The 12,691-nt window shown below is 48.3% G+C and overlaps 2 protein-coding genes across 2 annotated transcripts in view; one reads left to right on the forward strand and one right to left on the reverse strand.

The window, feature by feature from the left end:
• LOC123369244 (maestro heat-like repeat-containing protein family member 7) overlaps positions 1-12,691 on the forward strand; it is a 710,553-nt gene that overhangs the window by 553,032 nt on the left and 144,830 nt on the right. The window lies entirely within an intron of this gene.
• Positions 1,895-2,553, reverse strand: LOC123369711 (transmembrane protein 217-like). The gene has a single exon (XM_045015639.1). It carries the CDS (start codon positions 2,551-2,553, stop codon positions 2,008-2,010), a length of 546 nt encoding a protein of 181 aa, XP_044871574.1. The 3' UTR covers positions 1,895-2,007.

The raw sequence follows: 12,691 nt of genomic DNA on the forward strand, positions 1-12,691 counted from the left end.
ATGTCGGAGGCTCCCTCCGGCCTCTGCCTTCCCCCATCCCCCGGAGCCTCAGCGCGCCGCCTCCAGGAGTGGCCCTGGACAGAGCTAAAGCAGCATGGCTCAGGTGGGGCCTGAGCTCCTCCCACTTGAAGCCACGTGGTAAGGGGCCAGGGCTGAGCTCCTCCCACTCAGAGCTGCATGGTAAGGAGATATGGCCTGAGCACCTCCTGCTCAGAGCCGCTTGTGCTAGACCAAAACAAACTTTATAGCTCCTTATTTCGAGAAAGTCCATCGCACACGTTTATAGCAGCAAATGAGTCTCGCAGTGAGTGAAATTTAGCCGGGCGCAGTTACAGTATCACAGCAAAGTGCTCCCCACAGAGTGCAGGCTCTCCCTTCTTCCCGTAAACACTGCTCAACTGCTACTCCACTTCTTAGAAACCTCACCACAGAAAGGCCAAGTAAGATCAGAGTGTCAAGCCCCGCAGGGACCGATGCCGTGATAGTCACTATGCTTCCTGCTGCAGCTTATGTCTATTTCCCGGCCAGGCCAGCTCAGTAGGAGGGAAATGCTGTCAGGGAGACATAATATCCAAATGGCACAAAGTACCAAGGAGAGAACAGAGCCTAATTCGGCCCTTTGTCAGGTAGGCATAACTCTCACTGAGGTTGGGCGTTAAATCCATCTAAGAGCCTGGTTCAGAAAAACATTTAAACATGTGCTGAAGCCCTGGGAAGTCCATGGCACCTAAATGGGTATGTTTACACTGCAGCTGGGAGCACCCTAGAAAATAGCAGTGTGGACGTCTTGGTACTGGTGGAGGCTAGTGTTAGCCACACGATCTTAGACACGGGGGGTAGAATGGGCTTGAGCTTAGGTGGATAGCTGGAGGCTCTGCCAGCACCAGGTAATAATTCCGAAGTCCTGCCCCAGCATGCACTGGGCTGGATTTTCTGGAAGCCAGTCTCTTCAGTTGTTCCAAAATCTTGGCAGCTAAGTGGGGAACGTCTCCAACTCAGTGTCCTGTTGCCCTGATGGGCAACAGAGATGCAACAAAACCTATTGGCACTATTCTCCCCTTTGGCAGCCCCAGAGGTTCCTGTGCTTTATTAGAGAGGCTATTCTGCAAAGCAAGGTGCACCTGCAGTCTGGGCTTGCACCTGTGTTCGCTAACCTCACTCTGCCTGGCTATTGCCCACAATGTGCAATTGAGCTGCTAAGCTCCAGTTCCAACACTGTCCCACAGGAGGTGCTGCTCAAAAGTGAGGGCTTCTGGGAAGTGATGTAAATAGCTTTGTGGCAGCCTACGTCCTACATAGAGGAGCTGCTGTAGTTACGTCAGTAGGGTGGTGCTGTATTTGTTTACTCTTACATGGCAACCATGCAACTCTTTAGTTAAGCTGGATGCCAAAGATCTGCGGCATGGTCTACTTGAATGCATCCTCTCAGCAGCATCTGCTACAGGGCTCTTACAATACCCTGATCATAACTTACAGCTGTCCCAAGCACCTAAATCCATTTTGAAAATAAGAGCTAGGCTCCTAAATCAGTTAGGTGTTGCAACGCTGAGCTCCACAATGCCTAAGTATCTTTCAAAATCTGGTCTTATGTCAGGCTTTTCATCCCTCGAGCTTCAAAGGCTTTACATATATACTATACAGCAATATCTTTCTCTCCATTTTACAGATGAGAAAACAGAGGTAGGGGGAGATGACATGACTTGCTCAAGGTCATTTGGTGACTCGGTAGCAGAGCTGTGGATAGACCCAGTTCTGCTGACTCCCATGCCCTGTGGCTTCCTGATGCAAAATAAAACCCAGGGAAAAAACCTAAAACACAAATATAAATTATGGGCTTTTGGGGTATTTATTCAGGACTAGAACTCACAGCCTGGAAAATGCAGCAACAGCAAGAGAAACACTGAATTACACAACAGAGGAAGGAGATTACATGGGTAATGGTCTTTCATCTCCATCAGTAGGAAATATACGAAAATGGGGCCCAACGTACTGTTCCGATACCTCCCCTCACACGCCTTTCCTAGCAGTGGAGCCCAACCTAAACCTGGGCGGTTCTGACACGTTCCTAGAGATCCGCCTCATCCTGAGCGACATCCTTCCTTGCCCTTTGCTTTCAATAATCATCAGGGCATACGTGACAACGAAGGCGAGCCAGAAGCAATCCATGGGGATCCTGGTGGCCAGCCCAAACCACTCCAGGGAGCTGAGGGGAAACCAGGCTTCTTTGGAGACCTGGTAAGCCACAGCCACGATGAGGCAGTTAGCCAGATCATAGAAGGTGATCCATGCGACATAGGCGAACATGCCCATGTAGAGCCGCTTGTGGACTGAGTAGATGAGGAAGACGCACACCGGGTAGCTCATCACGGCCAGCGTGATGGCTGTATAGTAGCAATACGGCAGCATCTTCCCCACTTTGGTCAAGTTGAAGGGCTTGATTTGTGCCATGTCCGTCATTGCTCGTTCCAAGTGGCCAATCTCGAAGATCAGGTACATGTTGGTCACTAGGATCATGTAGACAGCAGCTACAGTGGCCCCAACCTTGGGGGACATGCCACATGTCCCCCATGATCCTACGTGCTCTTCACCATGTTCCACCTCCCCCAACCCTCGAGTGCAGAGAAGGGCTCCCAGCCCCCTTAATCAATGACAGGCCATGCTCCAGAGCTCCTGAACTGAGAGACCTGCCAGCTTTAAAGGGAGGCCACCCTAGTCCCCTTTTAGAAACAGTGAAGAGGACAGGTGGTTGATTGCTCGAGTTCCTGTGGAACTGATTTTAATGGTGGTGAGATTAAATTTAATTGCGTTTACCGAATAATTAATGACATTAGGGTGCCTAAACCCTTGGCTCGGCCTCCTCATTATTTTAATCTCAATAACATAGTCTAGCAGTCTCACAGCTGTTGGCGTCCTCAGTGCAACCTGGTGGATAGAGCACTTAGGAGATTTGGGTTCTATTCCCACCTCTACCACTGGCTTGCTGGGAGATCGTGGGCAAGTCACATCCCTCTCTGTGCCTCAGTTTCCCCACCTGTAAAATGGGGATAATGATACTGTGCTTTCTCAAGCGCTTTCAGAACTAAAGATGAAAAGTGCTAGATTACAGTCAGCTCTTTAGTATTATTTCATTAAAATCACCAAAGTATTTGCTGCAATGTAACCACTCAGCTATACATTGCAGGCCCCTTGAGCCAGCTCTATACTGGCCCAGAACTTTATTTTAAACAAAGCATTGCAAAATAAAATAAATTAAGAGAAAAGGTGCAATGCCAAGCCTGCAGGCTGACTCCTCAGGGTGGGTGAGTGCCCACAGCTCTCCTGGAAATCCGCAGACCACGTTTTCCAAAGAGCTCAGGGCCAGATTCACAAGAGCCCAACAGGACCTGCAATCTGGGCCAGGTTGACCCAATTAGCTCAGTGCTCAGCAGCTCCCATTGTGGTGCTCTGGCCAGATTTCTAGGCTATGGCTGCCAGCAATTCCCACTGAACTCAAAGGGTCAAAGCCTGGAGCTTTAGTCAAGCAAACTCCCATCAGTGTCAAGAGACGTTTGTTTGAATGGCGACATCTGGAAGTAGCCCTTTATATTTCATCGCCATCTTTCATGCCCACCAACAGGAGGCATTTCCAGCCTCTCCTCGGTGAGCAGGTCAGGGCTAACTTACCTCCTTCTGAGAGAGAAAAGGGAGGAGACCTGGTGGATGGATCGGCTGTGATAGCTCCCCACACAGCCAGTTTGGCCTTTTTTCTGGCTCGCCCCAGCCTCCCTCAATATGGCTTCTCCCTCTCCTCAACTACCTGGGAGGGGCATCTCCACTCCCTATTGGTTTCTGGGCAGACTCTGAGTTTGCTTCGGCACCTCCTCCCTGAGCTGCCAGCGGACAGAGCTCCAGGAATCTATGTAATCTCTTGGGGGGTTACACTATAAAGCAAAGAGAACATAGGAATTGCCAGATGGAATCAGAACCAAGGTCCATCTAGTCCAGGAGCCTTTCTCCAACAGTGGCCGGTGCCAGATGCTTCAAAGGAAGATGCAAACAAACAAAAACCAGAAGATAGCAGTGGGCTAATCTAACAGTTAGAAACTATAAAGGGAAGGGAACTGCCCTCCTGTGTACAATACTATAAAATCCCTCCTGGGCAGAGACACTAAAATCCTTTTACCTGTAAAGGGTTAAGAAGCTCAGGTAACCTGGCTGACACCTGACCCAAAGGACCAATAAGGAGACAAGATACTTTCAAATCTTGGGGGCGGGGAGGAGGCTTTTGTTTGTGCCCTTTGTTTTGGTGGTGTTCGCTCTTTGGACTAAGAGGGACCGGACATCAATCCATGCTGTCCAAATCTTTCTGAACAAGTCTCTCATATTTCAAACTTGTAAGTAACAGCCAGGCAAGGCGTGTTAGGTTTAACTTTCTTTTCTCAACTTGTAAATGTTCCTTTTTGCTAAGAGGATTTACCTCTGTTTGCTGTAAGTTTGAACCTAAGGCTATAGGGGGTTCCTCTGGGCTCTATGAATCTGATTATCCTGTAAAGTTATTTTCCATCCTGATTTTACAGAGATGAGTTTTACTTTTCTTTCTTTAATTAAAAGCCTTCTTTTTAAGAACCTGATTGATTTTTCCTTGTTTTAAGATCCAAGGGGATTGGATCTGGACTCACCAGGAATTGGTTGGGGAAAGGAGGAGGGATGGTAAAATTCTCCTTGTGTTAAGATCCAAGGGGTTGGATCGGTGTTCACCAGGGACTTGGTGAAGAAGTCTCTCAAGACTGTCTAGGGAAGGGAGTTAGTATTTAGGAGTGGTGGCAGCAAAACCAGATCTAAGCTGGTAGTTAAGCTTAGAGGTGTTCATGCAGGTCCCCACAGCTGTACCCTAAAGTTCAGAGTGGGGAAGGAACCTTGACAGTATGTATACATTTGCAATTACATAATGGGCTGTCGCTGGGTGATGGTGATGGTTGGTGCCAATGGGCTGTCGCTGCCAGGGGGTGGCGCTGCTGTTGCCCAGGGCTGGGTGGGGAGCTGGGCTCAGGGCTGGGGGGGCCTGTCAGGAGGGTGTCCAGCCCAGAGGGGCTTAACATGCTGCTTACTCCCACCTCCCCCCTCTCCCAGAGCCTCAGAGCGCGCCGCGTCCAGGAGCTTTCCTGGCCCCTGGACAGCACTGCAGCAGCCTGGCTCCATCGGGACCTGAGCTCACAGCCCCGCCCCCTTACCATGCGGCTCTGAGCGGGAGGCGACAGAGCTAAGTAGCCCCCAGCCTTTGGGGACGTGGAGCTGAGCTTTCTTGTTCAGCCCACCTACAAAGAAAAATTAACTCACTAACGCCTTTCCTCAAAGGGACCTGCAAGGGCTGTACAGAGGGGCTCTTTACGGATGGGGAAACTGAGGCATAGAGCAGCAAATGACTTGGCCCAGGGTACACAGCAAGGAAGTTGCGGTGCAGGAATAGAACTCCTATATCCTTCTGCTCATGCTAGTACTCCAGACCCATCCCTAGAAGTCTCTAGGCAACTCCAGTGCTCACTTGGTGGCAGGCACCTTGCTGGAGATTAGCAGCAGCAAATGGGTAGTGCACCGAGAGGGTAAAATATTTCCCCAGGAGGCTACAACCAACAGGGTTTTAAAAAGAAATGCACTGTGCAAACAATGCTTGCAGTCATTGCTCCATCTTTTAACATTACACAGCCCCACACTTGAACCAACAGCCTAGGTTTTAGACAACGCCATGAATATTGCAGCCAGGTGGAGCACGCTGTTCCATTCAACCCGCAGGCAGACACCCTGAAACATAACAGTTAAAGAACAGATCCTGGCTCCACCAGGGTAAAGCAGAGTTTTAAAGTTTGCCTCTCGGTATGAACAGTAACTTGTGCAGTACTGAATCGAACAGCAGTCGCATGCAACATGTGGGCGCTTTAGTTTAACGAGGGGAAGCGAAGCCCAGCATGTTTGTGCTGAAGAGTGTGAAAAACAACCAAGTTCTCCTAACCTGGACGCCAACAGCCCCCGTGGCTCTGGGCCAATCACAGCCTGGCTGCTGATGGTAATAGTACTTAACAAATCAGACATCCGTAATAGGCAACTTTTAACAATCCCTTCACGGATGTGAAGCATTACTGCCTCCAGAGCCCGCCACACAGGATCTGTGTTACTGAAACACACTGTGCCCCGACATTGATGGTCAGCATCCAATGTACCATGTGCACGGGGTAACATACTGCATCATCAATATAGCGCTGATGTTTACCTGCTTTATTCACACACCACTAGGCATAAATGGAAACAGTATGTAGATATTTCATGCCTCAGCCATACACCTTTGATCTCACAGTTCAGTGAAGAGGGCTGCCAGAGATGGCCAGGACTAGGACACTGGACATGGACAGCGCACAAGTTCAGCTCCAACACTGACTGCTGACGCCTTTAACGGGCTGAACCAAAACGCTCCATGTGAGTGACACAGCTTTGAGGACATGTGAATGCAAGCTTTGTGGTTTGGGCTGCTATCTCTAGCTGTAGTGCAGGCTGTGGCTTACTCATCTCCTGCTCTGAGAACTGCGCGCGTTAGTGGTGCTCTGGGCGTTCGGATCACGTTAGGAAGGGTCCTGAGTTTCGACAGCGCCGCTTCTTTGCCCTGTGAAATTGGCAGTTTTACTCCACCCGAAAGAGAAGAGGTCTCAGGTTATGTCAAGTGATTCATTTTTATTTAAAACTGCATGTATAAAAAAAATAGGATTTCTGACTTCCCCTGTACAAGATTAACTATTAACAAAAGCAGCAGACTACACACTGATTCCATATACAGGCTTGACAGTGTTGGAGTCCAGGGTACCTTCCCCGACAGCTCGGCAAAACCAGTGCTATATACACATGCGCACGTGACGTCCCCCCCCAGCCCAGACAAATACCGGTGGAAATGCTTTTAAAACAACTGAACACACGCATGGAAGAGGAACACCGGCAGCCAGAACTATTTACAGACAGCTGGGAAGCGGTCGGCCACTCCACACAGTGGTGAGACATTAACAGAGCATTCTAAGAAGGGAGTGCAGTCGGGGGGGAGGGGACCCCAACTGGAAACCAGCTCAGCAGCTATGGAAGCCAGGCATGGGCTCTGAACCCACGATTCATAAATAAATAAATAAGTTATCCTACAGGTTAGGACATTTTCCTTAACAAACAAACAAACAAATAATAACCCAAACCCCTGAAAATAAGTTAAAACAAAAAGAGTGTTATATCCTTGGGGGGAAGCCGGTTTAGGAAGAAATCAGTTGAGGCCAGACAGCAGACAGCTAACAAAACCACCATTTTATTTACAGAGACAGAGAGCTCACTCAGCCGGCTGAAGCTGGCTGAGCTAACCCATAATAATCTAACTCAGTTGCCATAGCAACAAAAACCATGACAACCAAATACACAACATATTCCTCCCCCCCTAATAAGAACATCCCCTAAATAAAACACACACTAAACTAGAGAAGGAGGGTAGACTGCCTCCATTCCCGGCTAACCCCTGGGGATTATTTTGCCCCATAACCGTGGGTTCGCCCTAGCTAAAGATCCAGCCGATGAGGAGGCCTTCTATCTCTAGGTGGATTACGGCGAACTTCTGGTGTTATTGCACCCGAAAGCACTAGGGGCTCAGGGTCCGCAGCACGAACGGGTGAGGAGGTGGTATCAGCTCGTGCTGGGCAAAGGGGTATCTCAGCCGCCGGCAGTAATGGAGGAGAACAGTCAGGAACAGGTGACTCGTGATTCGGTGCCTCACCAGAAGAGGTGAAGTCAGACCCCTCAACTGCAGATGGGTCCTGAGGACTGGCATGACCTGGCAACAGCTGATCTACATGTCGCGGCCAGGCAAGATTCTCTGCAGTCCGGACTGTATAGGAAACAGGTCCTGTTTGAGTAATGACTGTGGCCGGGACCCATTTAGCTCTGGAAGTATAATTCCGAGCCAAAACTGGCTGTCCCGGGCTAAAGGTTCGGTCTTTTGCTCTGGGTGCCCATCTGATGACTTGATATTGCTGCTGATGTTGCACAATTTGTCGGGGTTCAGAAGGTTTCAGCAGATCAAAGCAAGTGCGCAGCTGTCGTCCCATCATTAGAAAGGCCGGAGATGCGTGGGTCGTAGCATGAGGTATGTTTCTGTAGGAAAGTAAAAAGGTATCCAGACGCTTTTGAATGGAGTGTTGTCCCCTTGCTGATTTCAAAGCGTTTTTCATTGTCTGCACAAATCTTTCAGCTAATCCGTTGGTGGACGGATGATATGGTGCTGACGTGATGTGGTGTATCCCATTTGCCTTCATAAAATTTTGAAACTCCTGAGAAACGAACTGCGGTCCGTTGTCGCTCACAAGTTGTTCTGGCAGACCAAAACGACTAAAGAGTCCTCGTAGTTTTTGGATAGTACTCTCTGCAGAAGTGGACTGCATTATAGAGACTTCTGGCCATTTAGAATGGGCATCTATTGCCACCAAGAACATGCTTCCTTCAAGGGGGCCAGCAAAGTCAATGTGAATACGTTGCCACGGGTTTTCAGGCCAGTCCCATGGGTGTAGGGGTGCCCACTGGGGTGCATTCCTCACACCCTGACATGACATACAAGCTTTTGCCTTCTCTTCAAAAGCGCTGTCCAATCCAGGCCACCAAAAATAGCTTCGTGCAATTTCCTTCATGCGCACTATTCCACAGTGACCGGAATGTAGCTGTTCTAACATCTGTGATCTCAGTGGTGGTGGAATAATGACACGTCTCCCCCACAACAAACAACCAGATTGGACCGATAACTCTATCCGCTTGGACATGTAGGGAACAAGGTCGGATGAGACCGGAGAGGTTTGTCGAGATTTTCCATGCATCACCAGGTCCATAACTTGGGACAATACTGGGTCAACGCGAGTTGCCTTCTTTATCTGAGTAGCAGTGATGGGTGTATTCTCTACCTGTTCAAAGTAGAAGATTTCCTTTTGGGCACTATCTTGGTGTTTGACCGGCAAAGGCAACCTTGAGAGGCCATCTGCATTGCCGTGCAGAGTGGATTTCCGATATTTGATTTCATATGTGTGTGCTGAAAGTAACAATGCCCAACGCTGCATACGACTAGCAGCTAATGGGGGAATGCCTGTGTAGGGTCCAAAAATTGATGTCAGAGGTCGATGGTCTGTGAGAAGAGTAAACTTTCGCCCAAACAGGTACTGATGAAACTTCCGAATTCCAAAAACAATTCCTAATGCCTCACGTTCGATTTGGGCGTAGTTAGTTTCTGCTTTGCTTAGAGTGCGTGAAGCAAAAGCAATAGGTCTCTCTTCTCCTGAAGGCATAATATGTGACACGACTGCTCCCACTCCATAAGGGGAGGCGTCGCAGGCCAATTGCAGTGGTAAGGATGGATCAAAGTGCGTTAGAACTTCAGAATTTAGCAATGCATCCTTAGCTTTGTTAAATGCAACATCACAGGCTTCAGTCCACTTCCAGGCCTTTTTCTGCCCAAGGAGCTCATGAAGTGGTTTTAGCAGTGTGGCTAACTGTGAGATGAACTTTCCATAATAGTTCAGGAGTCCTAGAAACGAGCGCAGCTGGCTTACATTTCGAGGTGGGGGAGCCTCCACAATAGCTTTAACTTTTGCAGGGGCCTTATGAAGACCTGCAGAATCAATGATGTGTCCCAAATATTCAACAGAGGGCTTGAAGAATTCACACTTGTCTTTGCGAACTCGTAGGCCATACTCTTCCAGTCTTTGTAGGGTATGCAGGGTTCCTCTTTTTGTCGGCCAGACCACAGGCCTCTTTTTCTTTTGTTTACAAGCACACTCAATGTGTCCCTTTTTGCCACAGTGTTGACACACCAGGTCCTTACACCAGCATTCTGATGCCTGGTGACCCGGCTTACCACAGCGGTAACATTCTTGACTCTGCACCGTTTTGTGGGTCGGTTCTTGTGACACTTTTTGCACCCTAGGGGATGCACCGATGTATTGCGCCTCCCTTGTAGCCAGTTCCATGGAGACAGCAATATCAACAGCCTTCTGTAAGGTAAGCTGAGCCTCTATCAGTAGGCGCTTCCGTATAGCTTCACTGTAGAGGCCACACACTAACCTGTCACGCAGGGCATCATTTAACATTTCTTTAAATTCACAGTGTTCTGCTAGCTTTTTTAAAATGGCTACGAATTGTACAACTGTTTAATCTTCCTTTTGGTCTCTTTTGTGGAACCTATATCTTTCAGCAATTACCAGTGGTTTTGGGGAAAAATGGGACCCCAGGATTTCCACAATGTCACTGTAAGATTTAGTTGCTGGCTTAACAGGGTGTAGTAAGCTGCGTAGCAGGGAGTAGGTTTTAGCCCCTACAACACTTAAGAATATTGGCACCTTCTTCGCTTCTGTAATGTCATTTGCAATTAAAAAAAGCTCAAAACGCTCAGTATACACATGCCATTGCTCTATATTCTCATCAAAAGGTTCCAGTGGCCTGGTCAGAGTAGCCATGATTTTAGTTTCACTTTCACAGTCAGTGCAAACAAGCAGCTTTTTTGTTTGTTTGTTCTTTACCTTGACTTCTACTTCCTTCTGTTACTGGAGCAGCACCGGAATCTCACCCTCGTCGCCACTTGTTATATCCTTGGGGGGAAGCCGGTTTAGGAAGAAATCAGTTGAGGCCAGACAGCAGACAGCTAACAAAACCACCATTTTATTTACAGAGACAGAGAGCTCACTCAGCCGGCTGAAGCTGGCTGAGCTAATCCATAATAATCTAACTCAGTTGCCATAGCAACAAAAACCATGACAACCAAATACACAACAAAGAGTAAAAACGTTACCATTATATACTACAATCCTCTGTACACCAAGCTTCGCTCCTGTATAATTCTGTACACATTTACAGCTCTATTGGGTTGCATTGTTTGTGCATCTGTGAGGACGCCCTGGTTTCCGAGGCTCAAGGCAAAGAGCTGAGGAAGGAAAGGTCCCGCTAACAGCATACCTCGGAAACAACTAGCCAGGGTGCATTGGTTTCACCCGTGGCTGCTTCTGACCTGTTCCTTAAGAAGGGGAATGTAAAATAAACCCAGGTGAATCTTGGAGAAGCAGAGGTGTAGGAAGATTCAAGTATTTCCCCCAGCACAGCCCAGATCGCAACTGAAGGCACTCAGAACATGGTGACACAGTGAATAAGACAGCTATTCAAATCAGTACCTTCCCTCCCCCTCCACAGCCAGTTTCCCCAAGCAAAACGTTCTTGCTAATTCTCTGGTCCTCGCTCAGTTCATATTCCAGGACTCAGCAGGTCAGGGACACTCACAGATGTGCCCATAAGACATCAAAAAAGTCTACTGGCAAGACATCAAGTAAGGCAGGACCGAACGAGTTCAAGACCAGTCCACCTGGGATGGATGGTAACCTCCAGCCTCTCCGAAGATTCTCCAGTTAGCTGAGCTCTGGAATGAGATATGAATGTTCCCATGTAACAGGCAGACAGTCACTGGTGAAAGTTTTCTTTTTACACCCAATGGATGAGAGGAGCTGCTATTTGCCAGACTCCTGAATTAGACTGTGCAGGTGGATCTCTGCTGTTTTCTGTGGCAAGAGGACATCTTGCATCCAAGAATGATTTAGAAGATCTTCAAAGGATGGCGTGTCGGAGGGCCTCAAGGCAAGACACCATTTAATGAGGTGCTGGCACTCTGGGGAGAGAAAACAAGCAGTTAGTGAGAATGCGCTGCCGAGTAATGTCTGTGAAGCCTACAAGCCTCCCTATTTTAGCATCTGCAAGTCTGCTTTGGGATGTGCCTTTCTTGTTTCACAGGACAGATTACCATGGCTGTGGCTAGGTGTGGTTCCTTAGTTACTCCCCTCACCCTAGTATGTGGGTGAACCAGCTCCCATCTTTGGAAGGAGACTCCGAAAATACACAAGAGACCAAATTTGCAATGCAAGTCCATGAGCAGCCCATCCTCCCCTGCCACTCATACCCAGGCTAAGAGCAAAAATCAACTTTCCCTTCCCCAGTGAGATGATTAAACCTGAGAGCTACTCGATTGGTTCAATATATTTTGTCATTTCCACCTTCTGTAAGACTGCTTCAGCAGCCAGCTGCAGTAGCCACATTAAAGACCCCAGCAAGTGGCAGGAGAGTGAAGTGCTGAAGTGAACTACCACGGTGAGCTCTGAAGCAGCTGTCTAAGGCAGAGAAGAGAGCGGGGTCCCCAGCACTTTGCTGGGATTCAATAGCATTAAACATCTCATTGAGTTTAAGACAAGAAGGGACCACTAGATCACAGAATCATGCCTTGCACGTCTCACTGGTTGCATGAAATGATGGTAATGCACTTCTATGGCATCATATTATCACTTTGTCAGTGTGGCATTCAGGCTAAGCAACTTTAACACAACAAAGTAGAGTACTCACCTGGAGAGACCCTCTGTCGGTAGTAGACCTGGCCCCTAATAATCTCCTCATCATGTTCAAAGGGGATATCCCCACAGACCATGTCATACAGCAGGACCCCCAGAGACCAGACTGCTGCTGACCTGCCGTGATACCGGTGATAGCGGATCCATTCTGGGGGGCTGTACACTTTGGTCCCTGTAGAGAAGATTAGAGGATCACTGGTTAGGAGAAATATTTCATCTTTTACTCTAAGCAGAAGAAATCAGAGCAACCAGTTATTAATTATTTTTTCAGGTGTTAT

The sequence above is a fragment of the Mauremys mutica genome, chromosome 4 (assembly GCF_020497125.1).
Source record: "Mauremys mutica isolate MM-2020 ecotype Southern chromosome 4, ASM2049712v1, whole genome shotgun sequence".
NCBI lineage: Eukaryota > Metazoa > Chordata > Testudines > Geoemydidae > Mauremys > Mauremys mutica.